This window comes from Meleagris gallopavo, chromosome 10 (assembly GCF_905368555.1).
Source record: "Meleagris gallopavo chromosome 10, MGAL_WU_HG_1.1, whole genome shotgun sequence".
NCBI lineage: Eukaryota > Metazoa > Chordata > Aves > Galliformes > Phasianidae > Meleagris > Meleagris gallopavo.
The window spans coordinates 7904815-7930095 of NC_139413.1; the positions used below are offsets into that span (position 1 = coordinate 7904815).

Genomic DNA, 25281 nt, shown 5'->3' on the forward strand with positions numbered 1-25281 from the left:
TTGAAATTTTAGGTGCAAACATGATAAGACATTGATTGGCTTGCACTTTTTATTATTTGAGTTTTTGCTTTGAATTTCAGGAGTGCTGGCACGGGCCCCGTAAATATCTAGGGAAGCTGGGTTGTTTAGATGCACAGTTGTGCAGCTGACGTGGCTGACTCCCAACAGAAGGGGCCCACCTACCCATGAGTTTGACCTTGTCAATCTACAAAACGAAGACTGAAACCTCTCAAGCAGATGAAGTTCTTCCATACTTCCAGTGTAATCCATTCACAGGGATACTCAGGAAGTAGCCGAAGTTCTTCAGCAGTGCCTGGAATCCATTTTTAAATGATTTCCTTTTATTACCTAGATTTTGGCTTGATGGGCCTTACAAATAGGCAGAGCTATCAAAGGGGTTATATGTATTTATTCTTTCCCTGGCTACTTATTCCCACCCCCACAGAGCCTGGAACACAAGCAGCTGAAAAATAACCTTTTTTAAAAATTATTGTCTGGGTTAGTTTTCATTTCCATAAGTTTCCTAAACCCAAGTTCGACATATGTGCTGGCAAAAGATGCAGCTACTGCAGAGCAGTAGTGAGGCAGTATAACAAGACATAAGGTAGGGAAGACCCACTTCTTTCAGCAGTAGATCTGTGTAAGTCTAAAGTACAGTTCTGTTTCCTATGGGAACCAGCATCAACCAAATGCTTCTTACTTATATGTGTTCATTTGCACCTTTCTTTGCTATTGTTTCATGTAGCTTTTCAGTGTCGTCTTCAGCTTATGCTTTTAGAGTTTGGCTAGGTGGTGATTGTGTAGAATTGTAGAATTTTGCTTTTTCTTTCTTTCTTTTTTTCCCCTCCCTTCTCATGTGAGCTAAAAGCTTGGTTTCAAATTGAGTTGATTCAGCTCTGAAAATATTTCTATCTTGTAACTCCTCACTGTAGCTGTCTATCTCACCTTCCTTACCATCTCACCTTTTATTGTTGTTTTTCTACTCTAACTTTCACCTGTAGGTTAATTCAAGATTAAATACAAAAACCCTGTCCTACTTGTGTTTTTTCCGAAGCAAAATACTTTTCTATGTTGCTAACTGTTCTGAGTGACATCAGTCTGTAACATTTGAGTGTTACATTTGTTGAACTCCAGCAAAGTATCAAATGTTAGTCTTAAACATATAAACACGTTGTACTCCTTTGCAGCCTCTGAATTGCACAATGAAAACAGAAGCCTAAAGATGAACTTTGTAGTCAGTGACTGAAATGGGAGACACTATAGGAAACACTTTGATTTCTTATGCTACCGATGAAATACAGACTACCAATATGAGGACCTGTTTGAATTCCCTGTACGAATTGAAGTAGCAAATAGGTCTGTTTTTTTTTGTTTGTTTGTTTGTTTGTTTTTTAATTTCCTATAATCACTAAAATCTGGAATGTCATATGTACCACAGTCATACTTAGTATCTAATGCCTCTGTTTACCAGCTTTGGTACCAAACAGAAATTCCTTTATAAAAATGAAGTCATACACAGTGTAGCAACGGTGGTGCAGTGAAAACCATGCTTAAAAACAGCTTGTTGCATTTGGAGTTTACTTTCTCTCTTCTCATAAGAGTTTGTTAGATTAAGCAAAGCGGATGCACTTATGTGGCGAAAGTTCAAAGGTAAGTTGTTCTTTGCTTTGGCTGGTATGAAAAATAAATTAAATAATGAATTACCCTGCTGTCACGCTCTTGCCAGTTTTACTGTGCTGTGTTCAGAAGTTAGAGCTCTCTAAAACTTCAAAAAAAAAGAAAAGTACAGTCTCCATTAAAATACTTGTTACGTGCAGCTCATTTTTCTCTTTCTCAGCTGCTTCTACACTTGAACAAGATGTCTCTTCTTAGAAAACATTGTTTCTTCACTCTGCCCCAGTATCTTTTCATCCTGCCAAAACTTTCTTGTTCTCTGCATTTGTTCCTTCACTTGAGGTAATGGGAAATCTCTCTGTTATAATGACTTGCTACAGTAGTAAAATGAGGTTTAGGCTAGCTACAGTCCTTTTCTGAAGTCTATAAATCATGGGTCAAATGAGAAATTAATGGTGTGTCTACTGTCTCTTCTAACTGCCTCATTAATTTTTCCATCCTAATTGATTACTCTAGCATTTGTTTTCATACTTGAGGAGCTAAGTAGAAATAGAAGCTATAACACTTTTTTCTACCATGGAAATGCATTTCAAAATGGCATTAGCTGACCTGGTAAACTAGCAACCGGGTTAATAGTTGAGCAGAGCAAACAGAAAGCAAACTCATAACTGAAACTATAGTCGTGCAATCTATAAAGAAGCTTAATTTTATTCTCCTAAGTAATATAAACTGTTTGCATTATAAAATAACTGTTTTCTTTCATGTCTGACAGCATGTGGCCTGCTCTGTCTGAAATGCTCTTAGGTACATAAAATTGGACAGAAATGGGATTTAAGTTAGCTGAATTCAATGTTTTGATTAGTGACACAAAACACCGGGGGATGTCTTCAAGCTGAAGAGACACTGAGTCTTTTGCTTGGAGGCAAACGCTCTTATACACAAGCTGTTGTACTGGGTCACTACACTCAAGCGAAGATTTCCTTCTGCAGTGCTTAACGTGTTAAAGAAAAGCTGTGAGCTGCTCTCAGTTCTTTCAGGGAACAAATGTAGGTTCATACTCTCAAGGAATTATTTTGGCCCTGAGGAGTGTCACAAGCATCTGTGGCACTGAATTGAGGACTGAAAATAGACTTTAATGAATGTGTCCTTAAAAAAAAAAAAAAAAAAAAAAAAAAAAAAAAAAAAAAAAAAAGGCTAGATACAGGAGAGTAAGTCTTCCCAAGCACTTAAGTCTGAAGTTTAAGGGAGGCAGAGAGAGAAAAGACTGGGTTCCTGAATGTTTTGCTAGTGATTATGTAGAAATCTTGGGTCATACTGAGGTACAGAAAGAAGAAAGTGTTCAAGCTTTCTCTTTATGTTACTCATATATCTGGTGGAGTACAGGTAAAACATCAGCCAAAACAATGCAAATTACTAGGTTGATCTGAAAGTAATGCCTCCTATTCGTTTCCATGGAAACTGCAAGGAATACAAAGAGCACAATTTTACTGTTTGATAGATCAAATTCTCCACTTTAAAACAAAATTTTTAAGCATAGTCACCACCATTACCTATGCATTTTCTTCAGTGATGGACAAGAGTCTGTATGCTGCACTTGCAAAAATCTGCACAAGAGGAGGTGACCCACTGTTTCACAGCTGCTATGACAGCATTTCTGCTAGGAAAATATAGCCCATGCAGTCACTCTTTCATTGGTCTCAAAAGATGGAAGTCAGAAGTTGCCAGATCTGGACTTTATGGGGGGTTTAGTAAGACAGCCCAGCCAGGATTCACAATGTGCTTCATGACCTTCAAACTGATACGGAGCTTGGCGTTACCACATTGCAAGAGAAAGGTTGTCTTCTCTGGCCTGACTTAAGCTTGTTGACTGTGATTTTTACAAAAATGTCTAAAAAGCGTATATATCACCACAGTATACTAATAATGATGGATATCGTTCAGGGCAGAATGTCTAAGCAGGTTCTTATAGAGTAGCAAGAGGACAAAATGACCTTTAAATGTTGTTTGAAGCCTTGTATTTTCCCTTTACCCAATACTTGTTCTTCTTGTGGTTAGTGAAAAGCAAAGAACATGTTGTTGAGCAGTGTAGCGATTATAGAGCCCACAGTTCTTCGAGACCATAATTTTTTATCTAATTAGACCTGATTCTTGTACATTTATTTTTATACAATCTAGTATGCATTTCTGCTTGGACCCATCATTTTATCTGCAAATTGCCTCTCAAATAAGGGCAGCACTGAATTCCTTCTCCAGTTTTGTCACTATAACATCATGCCTGTTAGTTAAAAGATCAGCTACTTATTTCCATTTCATTTCCAAGGACTGCCTGGACCATTCCTTATCCAATTCTGTCCTTTCCTATTCAGATATTTACTTCTGTCTCACATATTTCCCTAACAGTAGCCTTTGTTCCCATACATTATAATTTGAAAGCATCATCATTTTCTTACTTCTCCTTTCTGCAAAGTAACTACCTCAGCAATGCCACTCTGATCTCTTTCACATCCTTTTCTCAAAAAGAAGTTGATGGTAAGTTATGTCAACATGAGCGTGTTGGTTTCATCTCTTTTGGTTATTTAAATGTACACTTGTTACATTTTATTGGATTCTTAGCTGTTAGATAGAAAGTTCATTTTTGGCTCATTCTAAATCTTACAGTATCCTCCTGGAGGATGGCAGGGAGGCAGTCAATATACATTGCTTATATAACCCTTACATTGTACACGGGAATATCCGCTTATAGTTCTTATTGCCCTTCAAGAAGGCACAGTCATTTGTGGAATATTACTAATACAACATGAAGCTTTACAAAAGCTGTTAACCATAACTTCAAGCAGCAGCGCAAGCTCCAGATTATTCCAGCTTATATATATTTCTAAACAAACCTGGCTATTCTTACATTTCTTTAAAGCTCTAACGAGCCTACTTTTTATTGTATGTTTTGTATTCAGAATTTGCCCATGTCTTCTTTTTACTGTCTGATATAGATACTAGAGTACAATGCTGCAATGTGTGTGACATAAAAACTACAAGGAAAGTGTTTATTTAAACTCATAGAAACACCTAGAAAAAGCGATCTTGGAGTCCTCCTGTTTTTCCACTTTTTTTTTTTTTTTTTTTTTTTTTTTTTTTTTTTTTAATGTTTGTGAAGTACACAGACTGTTCTGAAGGAGAGGAAGGTTTGATAGTGATTCAGAAACAGTAACAGACTGAAATAGCCCAAAGTGAGAACAGAGTTTTAAGGTTACTGTAAGCTAGGGTAGAAGGAGAAACTGGAGAAATTTTGGATTTGATAATTCCTCTGAAAGAATCAAATAGTTGGAGAAAGTTTCGTTTTTGCTGTTTTGGTTTTTACTGCCTAACAAAACTTTTGGTAGAGGGCATGTTTTCCATAGCCCCTTGCGTATGACTCTGTCTCAGAGACATGAACCTGAGACATACATTGTATTCATGATGCAAGCAAGACCCCTGTAAGACTGTTTCAGACATGGCACTCAATATGACCTGATCTTTGTTTTTGTATCCAAAAAGGAGGTGTATCCACTTCAGGGCCACCCCCAGCCCTTGTACACCACAGTGTTCTGCCATCTGTGGTGATTAGGAAAGCAACTGTGAGAATTAGAGAAATGGCAGAAGTGTGGTGAAGGTCCTTACCCTAAGAATTCTACTCATGTATGCAGTTACATGCACAAAGAGTTAGCTGCAGAGCCTCCCTCTCCCATACCTCCTGTTGGAGGTGCAGGGACTTAAGGTGCACCTGTGTGTGCATGTGACTTTGTGTGGTACTTAATTGACAATATGTGAAGTTGCAGATTTTAGCAAGCAGTACAGGTGCACATTAAGATCCCACATCTCCAACAGGAGGTACGTGAGAGGGGAACTGTGCATATAATTCTATAGGTGGGTGGCAACAACTCTCTGCTTGAACATAAATTTGGGGTTTAGTGATGAAAAGACCTACATTTGTCAGGTGTTCATTCGCATTTTTTCTGTTAAGTGTCTTGTCTGTTGTACTGCTGATGCTGATCCTGAATGTATAGCTCACTTATTGCTGGCTAATTATGTGCTATTAATAAATCAGTAAACAACTTTCACTCTGATTAGGTTTAATTAAGTTCAGTGAACTGGGCATGCTTTCCCTTTTATACCAATATGTTGTAATTGTAGATATTACATGACACATAGTGTCATTATAAATTGAAATTGTCTGACTGTGGGAGAGACAACTGTTGACAAAAGAAAGATAGTTTCACTATTAATTTCACTATTGAGGGCTCTTTTGTGGAGATTTTTGAGCAAAACAATGACTGCTTCTGGACTGCTGCAGGCTCTAATTATATAATTACAACCAGGTGATACAGAAAGCATGCTGTCAGAACATGCTGACCTTATAACGGTCAGAAGTGCTGTTTCAGCAGTGAGAAAACTAGGGTCCTATTATTAAGCATCACAAGTTGCCTGCTGGAAGACTGACTTTCTCAGGTCTGTTCTTTCAAAACAAACCAGGTTTGTACAAACATGCTGAAATGTAGTTTTAAGTCCCCGAAGTGAGTAAGGAATCAATATAGTCTTGAGTAACTTGGTCTGGGAAGGAGTTTTAGACAAAGTTGCTTCTTGAGGTCTTTTCCAGCCTGAACCTTCCTATGATCCTGTGTCTAGACATCCCTTTTGCTAGTACAGGGAGTACATGGTAATATCTTGTCTGTCTAGCCATAACCAAGAGAATATTTAGGCACAGTTATAGAAGTTCTCCTGGCAATAGTTGTTCTTCTAGAAGTAAAATTCAGCTGCCTTTGATTGCCTAACTACTTGGATGTTTCTGCCTTTGTTATCAACAGGAGGTAAGTGTACTTTAGAGATGAATTCTTTGTACTGTAGAGGTCCTGCAGGTACTTTTTGGTTAGTGTGTTTGCTTATTTAATTCAAATTTCTTAGAGGCCAGAGGTGACTGTAAGTCAGATATGCTAAAAGAAATTGCTTTTAAATCAATAGATACACTACAGGGGAGTGAGGAAAAGAAGAAGGAATAAGTTCCTGATTTTTATTTCCACTTGGTTAGGATAAGTTTAGTCAGTAACCCACAAAATTCATGAGCATGAGACTGGAAAGAATTGAGTCTCGTTCCCCACTTTGTGATTAGTTGTTATTTCTTTTGCCTACATTATTCCTCTATGAAAAATACTTCAGAGCCTCACTTTTAAGGTGTTTCTTCAAATTTTCAGTTTAAATGTATTTGTAGTAAGTTTATACATGTCTTTTATGTGCTGATTTTATCTTTCAGCTTAAATATTTTAGCATTCACAGTGTTCATGGAGAGCAAGTGATGAATTTATGGTAAATTTTCAATTCAGTTCCAAGTTCAGTTCAGCTCTAGGTCAAAGTGTCCTTGTCTGATTGTGGTTTATACCCATAATATTTTAGCTAGTAACCCAAAGGCAGTTTGATAAACTTGACCTTCTTTAAGTTTTGTGACTTCAAAAGATACAGCATAACAACTGCAGAAATGATAGAACCTGTGCCTCCACCTTAGATTTTTATACATAATTGATTTGAACCAGTCTCTAGGTTGGAATGTGAGTGTCTCCCAGTACTTTGTCTCAACATATTTCCAGCCCTCTGAGCTTTCTACAGAGGTTAAGGAATTAGGAAACAGTAGTGACACTGCTACATTTGAAAAGCAGTTATTACTGCAGCTGTTACTCGAAATCGTCTTAAGTTCTTAGAATAGAATCACTGAATAGTTTACTTTGGAAGAGACTGTTAATGACCATCTAGTTCCAACACTCCTGCAGTGTGTAGGGACATCTGTCCCTAGGTTGGGTTGCTCGACTTTGAAGCCCCTCCAGCTTGACTTTGAACGCTTCCAGTTAATCCACAATATCCAGTTTCAGGACATTCACAATTTCTTTGGGCAACCCATACCAGTGTCTCATCATAAAAATGTCTTCCTTGTAACCAATCTAAATATAGTCTCTTTCAGTTTAAAACCATTGCTCTTGCTCTATCACTATAAGCCTGGAAGTTAGTCCTTCTCCACTTTTCTTATAAGCTCCCTTTATGTACTGAGAGGCCACAGTAAGGTCTCCCCAGAGCCTTCTCTTCTTCCTCAACCTTCTAGCCACATTTGTTTTTATGTAGCCTGTTTTGCTTTCTGGGCTGCAAGTGCACATTGCTGGTTCGCATCTAGTTTTTCATCAACCAGTATTCCAGTCCCTCTCTGCAATGCTGCTTTCAATCAACTCATCACCCAGTCTGTAGTGATGTCATTTCTTCTCACCACAAGGAAACTTGCTTTTGTACTTAACAATTCCCTGGTACTGAAACACATAAATGCATGCAGTAAGGTCGATGCAGAGAAGACAAATGGAACTGTTCTGGTGCAGTTAAGAGTAGTGCTGTCTGCAGAAGGACCTGTTTCAGTATCACAGAACAACAGGAATTTAAGATTTGTTCAGTACTGTCCTGTGAGAAACTGTTTCATAAATCTTAACTTAGGTGCATAAAAATTTATCTTGACTGATCAAATGTGTGCTAATATGTGCAAAATTGATTCAGTGTGCTCATCACAGAGACATGGAGCAGGGCAAGAGTTCATCTTCCACTTATGAGTCATTTGACAAGAGAAAGAGGGAAGGAAAGGAAAGAGATGTTTTAATATCTGGTAGATTTCTTGTAGGTGAGACAGCTGGAAGCTAGTTTGCATGAAGACTACTGCTTTGAATCAGTAACTGCAAACATGGTCTAGGTAAAAACAAATCTATTCTTACCATATTTTGAGAAGAAAAAAGAAATCACTGATTTGGATTTCAGGTTTGATTTGAGATCTGTCTTCTAAATACACTCAATTTTAACCTACATCAGTAGGCTAACCAAGCCAGGGATCTTAAGGGTCTCTTATGTGGTCTTTTGAGAGCATACAGAAGACGAATCTGTATATTTTGCATGTGAGTCAGATGCTACCAGTACAGAATAGGAGATCAGCTGTTTTATATCCAGCTCCGAAGAACACTTCATCCTTTTACACTTTTTCCCAAATTCTCAAGTGTCAAATAATTGCCCTTACATTGTCCATGTTTTCAATGCAGAGCACTTCTAAAGCCAAGGCATTTTAAGGAAAATATTAGTAAGACTGTTGCAAATGTGAATTCACAGAGATTTCCTCTGTTAGTCCAGTTTGCCACATAGTTCCTCTTTTTCTGCAGTTTGTATTATTCTTTTGGATGGTTCCTTATTCTTATTACAATTATTATATTCATTCATATCTCCTACATCATAAAATTTTGCATGTGATACTGAAACAAATGCTTCAATGTCACCAAGGATTACTTAGTTAAGTATGTTTCCTTTTCTCTGGATGGCTGGCTGTTTTATGCGTGAACCAAAGGGTTAGTAAATCATTTTGTATTTTGCAAAGGATCACAGAATTGGAGGGGCTGGAAGAGACCTCCAGGGATCAAATCCAGGCCCCCTCAAGCAGGCTGCACAGGTAGGTGTCCAGGCAGGTCTTGAATATCTCTAGAGAAGGAGAATCCACAATCTCCCCTGACAGTCTGCTCCAGTGCTCCGTCACCCTTACTGTGAAGAAATTCCTTTGCATATTGATGCAGAACTTCCTATGCTCCAGTTTATGGCTGTTTCCCCTTGTCCTGTCCCCACAGACTGCAGAAAAGAGATTGGCCATGTCATCTTTGTGGCCCTCCGCTGGACAATCTCCAGGAGATCCTTGTCTTCCTTGTGCCAGATACTGTAACTGGATACAATACTCCAGGTGAGGCCAGACCAGACCAGGGCAGGCTAGAGAGGGAGGATCACTTCCTTCAACCTGCTGGCCATGCTCCTTTTAATGCACCCCAAGATCCCATTGGCCTTCTTGTCCACCAGGGCACACTGCTGGCTCATCACCAACCTGTCATTCCCCCAGACCTTTGCCACAAAGATCCTTTCCAGCAGGTCATGTCACAACCTGTACTGATACTCATGGTTATTCCTTCCCAGCTGCAAGACTTTACACTTGATTTTTGTTAAACCTCATCTGATTTATTGTTGCCCAATTGACCAGTCTGTCCAGGTCTTGCTGAGTGGCAGCACAGCCTTCAGCTGTGTCAACCACTCCTCCCAGCTGTGTATCATTAGCATACTTAATCAGGGTGGACATTATGTTCAAGATATTGAACAAGACCAGACCCAGCATCTGCATTTAGTGTGAATTTGATTTTTTTGATAAAACGTATAAAACACAGGCAATAAAAATGTGTATATATTTGTACAATTTTTGGATAGTAAAAGAAAGTTTATCTGAGCTTGGAAGGGATTAATTAATTTATTTTTTTTAAAAGTTATGATGCAAGAATAAGCAGACTGCAGGGAGGAACTAGGTCAACCCAAATTGTTAGACATTTATTCATTTATTTAGTAAAGTTTGGAGAGGAGGAAAAAAAAGCAGCAAGTGTGTGTTGCAAGAGGATTAGGGGAAGTGACTGCTGAAATCACTCAGTATAAATGGGGCAAGGTCAGTCCCTGGAGGCAGTCAGTGAGTAAATAAGGAGTGCATATAACAAGAAGTAATAATTAAAAAAAATTGGCTACAGTACTAAATGCACTTACTTCTGAGTTCCTGAACCACTAATATGCCTTTCCTGGGCTATGCAACTCTCCTGCTATGTTGGATGTATTGTACTGCACAGAGAGGTAAGCTTTAATCTGGGGAAAAAAAAAAAAAGACAACAAAGTGTATGGAAAGATAGTTATTAAATCAATTTGTAAATAAATTGCTTGTATTGAAGCCTATTTTAATGAACTTCTGACAACAATAATTGAGATTTCTTCTGGTAGTATTTAGTACCTTCAGTATTTAGTATTTTGTCATGGGTATTATTTCATCTGTTTGTCAGATAACTACTGCTATTACTAAACTGTTGCGCATCTTTTTAAATGTTTATTACCCCTATAAACTACAGCTAGATGAATTATTTGTTTGCTCTATTTGTTAATTATTCTAAAATGGAAAACTTGTAAAAAGTTGGTAGGTTAAAATAGATGATATTCAATAAATACGTATTTCTGTCTGTCTGAAACAGTCTGTGTGATAATCTGAGAAAAAGAAGTTGTTACTAGATTGACTGGAAATCTTACAAAATATCTGTTAAATGACAGGTTTGGTCTATGGTATTTTTCATCCATTGAATAATACAAATGTATGCAGATTTCTTTGGGACTTGTTTAAAGAGGTAGCTTGTAGACTGGGTATCTTTCCAGAAGGCTGCATTAATATTTTCTGCTTTGCTGTTGAATTTATTTTCCTTGATATTGTATTTATATTGCTTAATCTCCATTTAGTAATTTGTTTTGCTTTGTCTGTTTGTTTTCTCATACAAAGACTGGGGAAAAGGCACTGTGTGGTTTTGAGCTAGTATGTCTTAGTTCAGTTCAGGTTGTTGTTAATTTTGGGTGCAGATTACGAAGACTTTATTAATCAAAACAATATGATGCATTTTACTTTGAAAACTGAAAAAAAAATCAGGATGTTACTGAAATTTAGCATATTTTTAATATGGACTTACAGTATATAAATACTGCTCTAAAGCAACTACAAAAACCTATTTCATTTGCAAATTAGTCTAGAAAGATCCTGGAACTTGTAAAGGGAGTTTGCCTGAATTTGCACTTCCTTTTCACAGTGTTTTCTTTAGCTCAAAGAGTTTGCAAAGGAATGGCAGCAGTTTAGCAATATTTGATTTGTTTTGGGGCACCTGTTACCATGTGTCATGCAGCTTTCTTATTTCAGTCTTTATACTGGAAGTCTGTGAGTTGTTTGAGAACTAGGTTGTTGCTTGAGTACTTCTACCTGAATTTGCAGTTTGTGCTTGGCATTCTGGAAGTTGCTACCAGCATAGTAATGGTGGGAAAGTGATTTGAGCTATTTCTAATCAAGATCAAGCCACATGTATTTAATAAATTAATTACAGCTGTTCTGGTTTTCCCACTGAAATGTTTGAAGAAATGCATTTAAGCTGTACGTGCTAATGTAAAAGTAAATAAATCCCAATTTTGTTGAGTACACAGATCAAAGTGCATGATGTAATTGATATAATTTTGAAGTACATCTTGCCAGCTGATTTCTTTTTCTCAAACTATTAAGAAACCACATTAAAAAAGAGTATTAATTAACTGTAGTCAGAAATACATATGTATACCACAGCACTTGGCAGTAACACTTGCCGTCACATAGGCTGATATCAGTACAGTGTAGTGAAGAACAAAGAGTTGAAATGAAATCCAGAGAGAAACATAATGTAGTGGTTAAGAGACTGCCAGGAGACCCTTTTTGTCTTTTTTTTTTTTTTTTTTAACATAAACAAGGGGGTGTAGAGTCCTCACTCTACACAACAGACAGTGAAAATAGAAATAAGAGGAGAATACAGCAGAGAAGCTCTCTGTCTGCTGAATAGCCCATTGCTAGCCTATGGATGTGCAAGATGTGCACTGTTGCAGAGTTCTGACCTTGCAGAAGTCAGTTCAGTCTGGACATCCAACATTGCCCCATACTATCTTCAACTTCAGCCTGACTGACTTGCTGTCGTATGAAAACTTTTCCTCAGTTTGGAGAAATCATAGCATCTTCAAATTCAATTATGTCATTATGCCACGGCATTCTATGTCATGATAAACTGTAAGGATTTTGTTTGTGTGTGTTTGGTTTTTTTTTTTTAAAGCAAGTACTCAAATGTACAATGGAGGTACATTCAAAATGTTGATTCATAGACCAAATTCTTACATACCATTTATTGTAGGTAAGAAATCAAAAATAGGCTAATAGGTCAAATGATGAGGTATAAAACCTGAAAAAAAAGTTTTGTTTTGTTTTGGTAAAAAAAAAAAAAAAAAAGAAAAATCCCTTGTTCTACCTCTGCAGATAGTCTTTCTTGGGCAAAATAACCACTTTTAACACATTTGCAAGATAGAGCCACCTAGAGAGTACTCTTCATTTAACTTACTCCTAGATTTTTTTGAGGGGGAAAAAAAGGTATTAAAATGTGAATGTATTTGCAAATGAAAGTGGAAGTCCCTACCACTTTTTTTGTTAGTAGAGTACCCTCTAGTGGACAGAGCTATCTTCTCAGAGTGATTCGTTGGGAGGAACATCATCGTTTTTAGAGTAACTGAAATAGTTGGGAAGATGATGAACCTGTGGGAAGTCTGACACTTCCTTTATCACCTCAGCGGTGTCCTCAAAGCTCGCCTACCTCTCCCACCTACTTATGCCAGTCAAAAGAAAGTTATTAGATCACACAGTGAGCATTCTTTTTCTTTATACTTTCGAAATGCCATAGCTACAGAATTACACTTTTTAAAATTTTTACACTTTGATATGGAAGAATTAGGATTTTTTCTGCTCACTTTGTATTAGAAATCACACTACTTAATCCCTGACTGTGATGGCCCTTCTATCCCCTTGCATAGAAAAAGTTCGTAAATATTTTTCCTGTAGTCTCACTTTCAGGCAGCGCTTAGACCATCAGCTTTCTCAGACCAGGGGCCCTAGAACTAAACCAGTTTAGGTTTTGGTTCCAGCTTGGTACTTAGCAATGAATCTCATTCATCAAGAAACTTTCGTTTCTAGCAGACATCTCCCATTTTTTTTCTAAGATTTAATTTCTCAGAAATCATTTTTCATCAGTTCTCACTTCTGATGTTCAGATGTAAAATAGACAAATTTGTAACTAATCAGCTACACTGTTCAGAGTCTCTTACTGTAGGTAAAACTTCAGTCTTTAAAGTACATTTTAGTCATATAGGCAGAGAGATTGAAACTAGGTCACTGAAATTAGGTTAATGATTACAAACACGCACACAAAAAAATATTTTTTAACATTCTTGACACAAGGTTGTTATGTTTCATAACAGTTTCCCTTTTTTTTTTAATTTCCCCCTTCAGTGTCACTTTTTTAATTCTTAAATCGTTGAAAATGCTCTTAATAAAATTCATTCAGGTCCATTTTTAAAAATTCATATGGGCTGTACATTTCACAGACACCAAAGAAAGCCTCATAAGGAGCTTTTGGAGAAGACTGCATAATATTGAGTTAATGAAAAACATCAGATATATCCTACTCCACAGCCCAAACTGAATCAAAATACTTTAAAGCTTACGAAGATTAAAGTGAATACTCAGAATTAATTACACCATGTAACAAGTAGCATGTCATAAGAACCTTATGGAAGGTTTTAGAAAATCATAACTTTAGCCAAACAGAAAATCTAGGGGATGTAAAATGGAAGTCTGACAGATATTGACCAAGTGGAGCATGAGCTTACTGTCAGTAAGGATGGTGGTGGCTGCAGAATAAAATAGCTGGAAAAGGGTACTGACAGCAGAAGGACTGGCATGGAGGAGCTTCTGCAGATGCACAGGTAACAGATGTTTTTGGTTTGAACTGAGGCTCTAATCTCTGGTTGCAGTCTTCGTAACTGAAATTTATTTTGAATGATGGCTGCCCTGTGTGTGTTTGTGTTTTCCGTTGGCTTGACTGTTTTTCCCTCTTGTCCTACGAAATATCTGTTCATACCTGTACAAAATATGGATTCTTAGTAATTCCCATTTTATAAAGAAGTAGAAAAGATATGTGCATTTGATCACAAATATATCCAGGATTTCTTGCTACATTTTCTACTGTAAAACTATTTTGGAGATTTACATGTGCCTTAATCACCAATATTTTTACTTATAATTTCTAGCTTGTGAACAACCTCCTCCAAGGAGAGTTAAAGAAATACCTACTGAAACATGGGACAACCCTCCCTATCCACATGATACTCTAGTAACGTACAAATGTCGGCCTGGATATATGAAAATAGGACGAATTGTGGTCAAGTGTGTTGATGGAGAGTGGAAGCAACAAGGCAACACGGAATGCAGGAGTAAGTACTGGGAGATTGCTTCCAAATTTTACAAGTCCAATGTTGATGAAACTTAAAGTCTAAGCAAAATAAAGCACTAACCTATCTTCTGAAGGCAAGTCAAAGAAATTATTTTTTTCTCTTTAATTTATTCAACTAGTTCTAAAAGATACAGCTTCTTGGAAGTTGATTGGACTTTTTTGGCATTAAAAAATTATAGAATTTATTTTCCCATGCCTTTTCTTTTAAACTATAAAGGAAAACTCAGATGAGGATAAAAGCTGCTGCTTATTATTTCTGTTGTACCATGTTAAGAGGTTAGAAGTGTCTCTCACTTTCATACTCAATTCACTGAAGAAGTGGAAATTAACTATTGTTAGTCAGAAGATACTTTCTATAATGAATGAGTACTAAACACAAATAAATATTAGGCATTTGAGCTTTTTTCTCCTGTATCTTTCATAGAAAATTTGTCTATCTCAATACAGCTACTTGGCTTAGTTATACAAAATTAAGTTTCAGAGATCAATAGAAATTGTAAGTAAAAATTAATTAATAGACTTGTTGGTAGTTTCTTTTATATTTTAAATTTTGTTGTTGTTGTTGTTACTTTCTTACTTCTAAATGCATTTGCATAAATACTTGGTACACAGAAATCTTTCCAATTATACTAACATTAGCATAGTCTTTTTAGTTACATATTTTAGAGAATACTGCCACCCTGTGAACTGATGCTGAAACTGGTAAGGTACAGATGGAAGGAAAAAGAGGATGATTTGGTATAGATAATGTGTTCATATTCACTTTTCATTAGGGACCACACTAGATAGCAAAATTTACGATGGAGAGATCTATTTTCTTTGAATCACACTGAAAGAAATTTAGGGCCTACTCAAACATCTCTTATTTGGATTAAAAAAAAATAAAAATAACAAGGATGTTGATGTGTGGCAAGAAATGAGAATGCCTTGTTTGATAGAGACCAGGAAAGACTTCTTCTCATGATGCCTAGTAAAATTTAGCCATGCAATCTATTTTGCAGTCCTTATTATAATATCTAAGGGAGATGAGTGAGAATTATAGGATCATTGATAGTCTGACATGGAAGGACCCACAAGAATCAGAATCCAACCTCTGGCTCCATGCAGGACCACACAAAATCTAAACCCTATGTCTGAGAGAGGTGTTCAGAGCTCCTTGAACTCTGGCAGTTTGGTGCCACGTTCATTGCCCTGGCCAGCACTTGCTCTTGTTAAATTTCACAGGGTTGATGACTGCTCAACCCTTCAGTTGACAAAGATCTTTCTTCAAGGCCTCTCTTTCCTCAAAGGGGTCAACAGCTCCTCCCAGTTTAGTGTTATTTGTAAACTTACACATATACTTTCAAGTTCTGTATTCAAGTCATCTATGACAGAGACCACGTGCTCATTTTTGCAATTCTGTTTTGGGATCCAATTGAGGCCAGACCATAAGAGCAGTCCTAGGGGGAACTTGAGCCACATTACTCCTGTAGCTTCAGATAATCACTCTTTTTTCAGTACAATTCCCATCAGACTGAGGATATTTAAATGCCAGTCATGGACGGCTTCTGCAGTGGGAGATTTGAAACGGTCTGTGTCAGAAGTTATGTGAAAAACTGATGTTACGTTCTGTCTTTAAAATGTGTCATAAAGCTTAAAATGAGATTAGTCTTTTTTAAAGGAGCAAAGGCTCCTAATTTGTTACTTAGATTAAAAGAAGAAAAAAAAAAACTCTTTCTACTATGTTCTTATTGAAAGCAATGACTGAAAAGAAGGTTAATCAAGGTGATGCTGAACATTTTGGATTGAATAGTTGTTGAAAACACACTCTACTAATTAAAAGTGCTACCTTTCACACTTTCAGTCCTCTGTGTGTGGTTAAGTACTTGCTTTTTTACTATTTCTTTCTTCTTATCAGGTAAGCCCTGTGGACATCCTGGAGATACTGAGTTTGGTTCCTTTCAGCTTACTGCTGGAAAAGAGTTTGTCTTTGGTGCCAGAGTTGAATACAGATGTAATGATGGGTAATATTATTTAACTCAATATTAGGAGTTAAGGTTTTAATGTTAAGAGAAGTACTGGTTATAAATTTGTTGTCTGTAAAGCAGCTGTCAACTTGCTCATATTTAAGAATACCAGATTGTTGTTTAACTGAAAATACTGTAATTACAATACTAAACATAACTTTTTCCTATGTCTGGTCGGAAGTTTAGTATTGGAACAACTGTACTTCACACAAATGAAGATGTCATCCCAAGTCTCAGATAAGGCTGTGGCTCAATTATGGCTGCCTGAGTAGAAAACAAAACAAATTGTCTGCCTCAAAGCTGGCTCATGAGTTGACAAGCTATTTCTATTCTAAAATACAACAAACTTCAAACCTCCTTAAATCATTTCTGTGAGTTATGAAAGGAGGGAGTTATTGAAGGAAGATATTTCTGGTAGATTGAGTAACATCTCTTCACTTACTGCTCGGAAGAAATTCTCTTATCTCTCTGTTCATCTTCAATGAAAGCTGCAGCAAGGCAAAAGTATAGTGTTGTGTTTAGGTAAGTATGCTGATAATTGGATTATTTCCTCATGACATGCAAATCAGCTATAACCATAGTACAGTGTTTTAGCCATGATTTTGCAGACTTTGCGTTGCTGGAAGATGTACATATATGAGTTAGGAAATCAATATTCTCCTTAATCTCCTATGTACAGACAGTTCTTCATTGTCATTTTAGACTAACTATAATCTTCTGAATACATTCCAGACTAAGCAGAAGCAGTGTCATTGTGTCTACAATGCCCTCGAGCCTAAGATAATACTAATTCAGTGAAGCATGGGGTGCATATGGCTTGGGTTATGTCTGATTTTGATGCTGTCCCATGGTTTTCAGTCATACTGGAACACAGGCAACAAGAGATTTAATCTCCTTGCTAATGACTGTGTAAATCACCCTTAGGTTACTTGTTATGTAAACAAAGCTTGATGTCTCTGTAATGAAGTTAATGTTTTACCGATTAGAACGCTACTTTATGAATTATTTTTTTTGTATTTTTACCGTATGCGAGTAAAAGAAATAAAAATAGGGAAGATGAGCAGGAAAACTGTGGATTTTTTTTTTAATCATGTTTTGGTTATTCTATACTAGAATATCTGAAATCTGCTTCCCTTGTTTCCAAAGCAGCAGCACTGCTAAGACTGTAATTTTTTTTATTTATTTATTTATTTATTTATTTGTAAGATACCGAATGCTTAGCCAAAAAAATTACCGTGAGTGTCTCGCAGAGGGATGGAGCAATGACATCCCCCACTGTGAAGGTAAATAGAAATTGACATTTCATTCCTTATGAAACTGACTTTTTATCTGTTTGATTCTATCTAGAACTTGTCTATGATTTCACTACTCTCTGTGGCACTTCTATTGTCTATTGCGACTACTGTGATCGCTTATGTTGTAAATAACTATTCAAGAACATTCACTAATTAAACTCCTAATATTAATTTGCATAGATGTACATATGTCTAAACTCAAGTTATGCAGAATGAAACTCATACAATATCCACTCAGATTTTTAATCCAATAATTATTCAAACTTTTACCAAAAATCACTCACAAAATTGAGTCTTGTCACTCCCAGACAGCTTAAATCTCTACCTCATGTACAGACTCTATATATAGAGTAAGTATCTGCAAAACATATTCATAAAAGTCAGCTGGGATAAGACATTTTACATGTATATTTATATGTGTATTTGTAGCTTATTTTGTCCTCCATCCTTAGGAATATTCTGTCCGTTAAGATTTTGTTAGAAGTTTGACATTAGTAAGAAATAAAGAGAATAAAAGACCCAGTCTTCAGACCTGAATAGACTGGATGGCTTAGATACTACTTAGTTACTGAATTTGGAAACCTTTTCACCAGTTTCAAACCTGTGTGATTATGGAAGTAATCATCCTTTCTCCCCAGAGATAACTTATAACTTTTTAAAAGAAATCTGTAGTATTAGATATGTGAGTTTTGATGTTTCCTAACAGCTGGTCTCGGGTATTCTATATTGAATTTACTGGAATTTGAGTGTCCTTAAATTTAGGCATACAGCTAGTTCTCTGCTTAATTCAGAGCAATGGCTCCAATATTTTTCGTCACATCTTGCCAACGTACTGCAATTCCTAAGTCCTCATAAACTTCTTCGTTTGTGACTGAGGAGTTTTTACTCGGTTGAAAGCCAGCAAATAGTATTAGAATACATTACAAATCTGTACACTTGTTAAAAATGCTTAAGATAATCACAGTGATTTATCTATATTTTAACTTGTTCTGTGTGTCAATTTATTTTAGTGAGTAGGCCTCAAAATGATTGTTTTTCCCTTTGGTTTATTTGCTTTGTTTTGTTTTCCAGTTGCAAAGTGTTTACCTGTAAAAGCACCAGAAAATGGAAGAATAGTTGTAAGTGGTGCATTTGAGCTAAACCGAGAGTATTCCTTTGGCCAGGTCATAGAGTTTGAATGTAATGAACATTACAGGCTTGTTGGATCTAAAGCAATACATTGCTCTTCTAATGGAAGATGGGATAGTGATGTACCTCAGTGCCAAGGTAAAACACAATTATCCATAAGAAAATTTATTCTCATAGACTTCTAGAAACTGGTTACAAAGCTTTAATTTTATTCCACAGCAATTAAGCGTAGGTTGCCTATAAACAGTCTCTATTGTATATTTGCAGAAATACAATAAGAAAGTAAAATCAGAGAGCATTGTATGTATCAGTATAGTTGTAGTGGACCACCTGTTCCACATTTTCACTGCAAACTGTGGTTTTCCAGGCCGCACTCAATTTCTTTGAAACTAACTTCAGTATAAAATAGATAATATAAAATTTATATATATATAAATTACATAAATATATAATAATCTATAAAAGATTCAGTCACTTCAGTGTTGATTTAAGCAGATTCGTTATCTTCTTGACCCTATCACTGGACCAGCTCCAGAATGTCTATGACTTTCTTCTACTGGGGAGGTTAGACCTGGACAGAATACTCTACGTGCAGTTTCACTAGCGCTGAGTAGAGTAAAGTGAACTTAATCACACGTGCTAGCACTATTTGTAGAATATAGTGATTTTTATTAAACAAAGACAATTCCGCTGAGATTTATTTCATTCTAATTATAAAATAAATACAGCAAAAAAATCTAAGATAACCCTCTGGTGTCTTGCTCTGTGACCTAGGAAACAAAATCTTATATATTAGCTGGCTTTATGAATTCAGATTTTAGAAAGTGCAAAATCTTGGTGATACTCTGAGTTTGGCAAGAAACTGAGAATGCTGATTTTTTTCTATAGATAGCTAGGTATCCTAGTGTCAGTTTAAAGAACATTTAATGTTTTTTTTTTTTTTTTTTTTCTGGCAGTGCTATAATTTTATTGATTATCTGCTGAATATGAGAGAGCTTTAGATTTGCTGGAAATTACAAGGAAATGATGAGAAAAATGAAAAAATCTTTAATTTCAGCTAGCCTAGTTGCTTAGTTTAGAACATCCCTTATCTTGTAAACAATTCTAAAAGCAATTAAAAAATGAATCATAGCCCTAAAAGCTGTCTTATGAATCAGTTTGTTACTGCCGCTGTGCTACAGCATACTTGGCACCCACAATCGTGTCACTGAAGAGTTCTCAGTTAAGTTTCACACAGTTTCTGAGTGCAAATGTTTTTATTGATATAATTTCTATAAATTCAAAAGGAAAAAAAAATCCCACTGATTTTTATTCCAATAGGGATTTATTCTCAGCAAATAAGAACGTATAAAATTATATGAATTTATGGATTTTGTTTTTTTCAACTTCAGATATTATTTGTAGTGTGCCATCAATTCCAAATGGAAATGTACGCTCCTCGCAGAAGACTTACAAGGAGTCTGAGCAACTGCATTATGTCTGTAACAAAGGATACACGTATGGAGAACGAGCAAATGTACAATGTACTGAATCTGGATGGTATCCAACCCCCTATTGCACCGGTCAGCCTTTTCCTTAAGTTGTTTTGGGAGTAATTTCTGAGACTGCCAAATGTTAGTTTGTTCATAAAAAATAATAATTTCATCCACATCTGACTAATATGCCATGAAGATCTGGCAGGACTAAGAGTTAAAACAGCCAAAGAACCTAATATTTGTTTTTCATGAAGAGGCATGGCAAAAATAGTTAATTCAGCCTTTCATTACTCAAGCGTAGGAGCATGGGACTAGGAAAATAGAATTTCTTGTATACCGTATAAATAGATTGATGCTGAAATACTGGAGCATTAGCAGTTACAGAAAGGTACCGTGTTCCTTTTTATTCTGAAAATCTGGACTAGTGGAGAAAACATAGCAAATGTTCTATTGAGTTAGAAAGAATTCCTAACTTGAACAAATAGAAAGGATAATACTGAATCTCACTGCCTCCTACAAGATACAGCAAAAATGTTTTAGCAAAGGAATGGAAAAAATCAGACACTAAAAAGATTATTTAAGCAAGCAGGATGGGGAAAAAATGTTAATATTGGAAAAAGTAAAACTAAAGGAAGAATCCAAAATTTTTAGCGGCGTGGAAAAATTCAAAATCAGCTTCTCAGAGTAGTAATAACAGTTACAGAAGTCCTCCTTTCTTCACATCAAGACATCTTCAGTGAAGTCCAAGTTTACTGGGTTTAACATTAGCATAGCTAGTGAAAGTCAGTTTTTGTATCATTTGGCTACAGCACTTAAAGAATTCAATTAGAACTCTAATTTCCACGAAATTGTACACCATGTCCTAGTTGAATTAATTTGATGTAAAACTGGGGAAAATCTTTAGTGCCTTGAATCATGTTCAAGAAGTTGACAAAGGATGCCTTAAACTGAAAAAATACATTGGCAGCAGGGCAGTGTTATAGGATGTTATGTACTGCCCACCTTCCTGGGACCTCTTCCAGAAAGACCTCTGTAGAAGTAAAAAGTAGTCAGCCTTATTGCTCATTTGGTTCTTGAAATTTCTGTTTCAAGATTTGTAATTATACTAATTAATATTCATTTCCTATGGTTTAGCAACATGCTAACCTTATCTTTGCCCCAAGAAATCTGTATTTGACTGTTAATGTATGCAGTTTTAGTCAATGTACTATGTAGATAAGAACTATATAAAAGCATTTTTTCAATTCCCACCTATTTTTCTCTTTCCGTGTAGAAGTTGTATGCTTTCCTCCAACATTTCGCAATGGAAACTTTAGACCTCAAAAAGACAGGTACATAGAAGGAGCTACAATCACGATAGACTGTGATTCTGGATATCGTTTTAGCACACTGACTGCCAAAAACGTAGCAAAATGCACCAGCAATGGCTGGGTGCCTGCTCCAGGTTGTATTGGTAAGTAGCTCTCATGAACGAAGACACAGCACGCATAATTGTTATTTTGGAAATATCTCAGTGAAAAAAGACCTCGAGAAAAATCTTAAGAAACATAGGAAATAAAAATGCTTACTCATTGTGTTTCTTAGTGTTATGAAGCTTACTGTGATGATGTGGAAAAATAACACTAAAAAATATTGGTATAATCTAAATTCACACTGTGTTTATGAACATGGCTATTATCTGTCACTGTATCTGTGAAACTGTGTTAATTTGCAATAGCGGGCTCCCAAACAGGAAGATCTGTGGTACACCTGCAGATTAGCGGGTCAGCCAAGTTAACAAGATACAATGAGTGTTTAAGTATCTAAACCAAAGCACAGATTGCAAGGTATGTTTAACCGTGGTTACCGTAGCTTTAGTTATTTACTTACAGTTGTGTGTTAGTATGTAAAGAACTTCATTATAATCTGTCAAACAGCAAAACAAAATATTCTCAATTGATTATGAGGTTGGGTTTTTTGCTTCAATTTTTCATAACTACAATTATATTTTTGCCCAATATGTGCAGTATAAAAACAAAACTCAGCAATTAATTTCGTAATTTGTTAATCTTTGATCTTTTGTCATTAAAAATATTTTTTTAAAAAAGCGTAGAAAACAGAAGGAGATGAGAGAAGTCAGATGAAGTCAGTCATGTATATGAACCTTTGGATAAGAAAATATGATCTATTCAAGGAAAAGTACATTGTTCTTATAGAGAATAATCATTTCTCTATTTGTGTGTTCTGAAACTGAGTTATTTTCCTCAGACCACCTCATTCATTGTCGAGTGGTCTATTCAGAGGATGACCCCTCTTCCTCCACCATTTGTGCTTTAGGTCAGGGCATTTCAGGAGAAACTATCTGCTGTGGTCAAATGGGACACCCTAGTTAAACTCTGGGTGAAAGGTGATAGGAACCTTCCCATTTTATCTCAACTTGCCCCTGAAAATCTCTTTTGAGGAACTGAGAAAGCAAAATAAAAATCACAATGGTTTTTAAATGAAAAAAAAGAAAAAAAAAGAAAAAAAAAAAAGAGTAGCTAATAAGAACATTTGATGTAAGATCCTAGAAGTGACAAACGTAAGTGGTAACGGGTGCCACTGCAATTTTTAGAGTCTGTAGTTCAGTGTCTATATCTGAGCTAACTGGCTTACATCTCTGTCAATATGGTAAATTTAGTTGGAGCCCTCTGAAGTAACTGTCATCTTAGCATAGAAGAAATACTTATGTTTAGTTTCAAGAATCAGTGTATGGAATCCACTGAGAAGATACAGGGTTTCTGTTGGTTGCAATGTAAACAGGCAACCAGTATAGCTATAGACACTGAGGAAGAATTCAAAAGCACTGTGCAGTTGTTCCCATACTCCACGGAATCTACCAGCGTGTGTTGTCCCTGTTCTGTTAGTTACAGAAAGCACTCCATGAAATCATATCTGGACTAATATTTAGAACTTTGTATGCCGTGCTTTTTGTTGTGCATATGTTGATATTATTGCTATTAAATTCTTTTTAAAGAGAAACCATGTGACTACCCAGCTGTAGATAATATCATGTTGAGTAGAAATTGGCAACAGAACTACTTTCCAATGAGGATTGGGCAGACTATTTACTACGGCTGTCGTCAAGGCTACTTAACCCCAACTGAACAATACTGGATTCAGATAGTCTGTTCTCCAGGGGGCTGGAAGCCAGAGCCACAGTGTCTCAGTAAGTACATTTATAAAATATGCTTAATTCTGTTTTGGTTATTAATGGTCTGTGCAGGAGAAATTGCACTGTACAGCTTAGCAGCTTATTAAATTTTAACTGCTTTAGCTGACCCCTGGAGCTGCAGACTGTTTTCCCATCTTCTTGGCTTAAACAATCACCTGATAAATTGACACTACAAAGTGAATAAGTTTGAAATTAAACATTTGGATTTGGGTCATTCTTTACACCTACAGCTATCCCTGAGATTTAGAAAAATTAAGGAGAGTAAGAATTAGGATATGCTTTTCCTCTCTAGTGTCCAGGTCACACGCATGCATCTGCTTTCTTTTGTACACACAGTGACACATACAGATAAATTCCATGTAAATATATTCTTCCTTTAGTGGCTTGGGTGCATTGTCTAGAGGTTATTATCTGAATCCACTGCCTTGTCCTTTGGGATAACTTTTGGGGAAGGTGGAACACTTTTGAAAGCTGAGAGTAAGAATATCTGCAATAAGAGATCAAGATACACTGAATTAATCATTCAACTATGGGAAAAAAATTTAAACCAGTGAGCTGAGGACTTGTCTCATAACCCAGATCTTCAGTCACAGTGCAGTTCCTACCTACCAATAGAACCTGAAGAATCAACTAAAGGTTGAATTTTCTCCTGTTGTCCTCGGTGGAAAGGAAATCAATGCAGGGAATGAGCAGAGTTGTGCCCAGTGGAAACAACCAGTTACTCTCATAACACAACCACAACATTCCTTCCGTCTGTCTAAGTTCTTGGGATACAGGATGCTGTAGGGACAGCATGCTTAGCCGTTGATAAATTCTCTAGGGCCGGTTTGAGAAGCTGATATACTTGCACAGGGACAGTAAAATTGCCTGGGATCAAATGCCTAATGTGTCTCAGCACACGCATCAAAATTTGAGAGACTTAGCAGAGCGTAACAGACTTGTTGTACATGACACTAGAGGCAGTGAAGTTAGCCAACCTTGTTTATTAACTACAGTAAGGACTTTAGTTTACTAGGCCAGTTCTTAGTGCTTCATGAAGCTCCTGTTTTTGTGATACAGCGATTACAGGGCGGTGAAAGGAAACATGCTTTTATTCAGGTTTGAACACTGATGTCTTTTGGGGATAGATACAAGGGTAGTAGGAGGCTTTTTTGGTAACTCTCTTCCCAGGAATTATTTTACTACAGTTTTGGCTGTTTTTATTAATGTGGTTAAATGTACTTACTTTTCTTCTTTAGAAATATGTGATGTCAGGTATCTGGAAAATGGTGTTATGCAAAGTAATTGGAGAAGATATTACAAAGAAGGTGAAAGGGCTAAATATTTCTGCAATACAAATTATCGTACTGACAGTGAAGATGGTGAAATTACTTGCACAAAGAATGGCTGGTCACCTACTCCAAGATGTATCCGTAAAGGTGAGTATGCTTATTTTTTATCACAGTTTCTAACTGAAACCAATAAATCTATGATTATATCACCCATGTTAATCACTCACCACTAATTAGAGCAACTCTAAGTCTAGGTGCCTTTGTACAGCCTATCTGTAATTTCTTGTCTCTTTTCAGTCTCTAGTTATGCTACTTGATGCCTGCTTCTCCTGCTTGCTATCCAGTTGACATCATACTGGAA

At 36.4% G+C, this 25281-nt stretch overlaps 1 protein-coding gene across 2 annotated transcripts in view; it reads left to right on the forward strand.

Annotated features, from left to right (window-relative positions):
- The first annotated feature begins 10120 nt into the window (after positions 1 to 10120).
- Positions 10121 to 25281, forward strand: part of CFH (complement factor H) — a 32629-nt gene continuing 17468 nt past the window's right edge. The window contains exons 1-9 of one of the 2 annotated variants that reach the window (XM_010715670.4): positions 10121 to 10302; positions 14350 to 14532; positions 16450 to 16555; positions 17765 to 17841; positions 18925 to 19119; positions 20373 to 20543; positions 21730 to 21909; positions 23452 to 23643; positions 24888 to 25067. In XM_010715670.4, the coding sequence (XP_010713972.2) occupies positions 10242 to 10302; positions 14350 to 14532; positions 16450 to 16555; positions 17765 to 17841; positions 18925 to 19119; positions 20373 to 20543; positions 21730 to 21909; positions 23452 to 23643; positions 24888 to 25067 (1345 nt within the window). In that variant the 5' untranslated portion in view covers positions 10121 to 10241. The remainder of the gene's footprint in view (positions 10303 to 14349; positions 14533 to 16449; positions 16556 to 17764; positions 17842 to 18924; positions 19120 to 20372; positions 20544 to 21729; positions 21910 to 23451; positions 23644 to 24887; positions 25068 to 25281) is intronic. The other variant, XM_085231466.1, reaches the window with a different exon arrangement.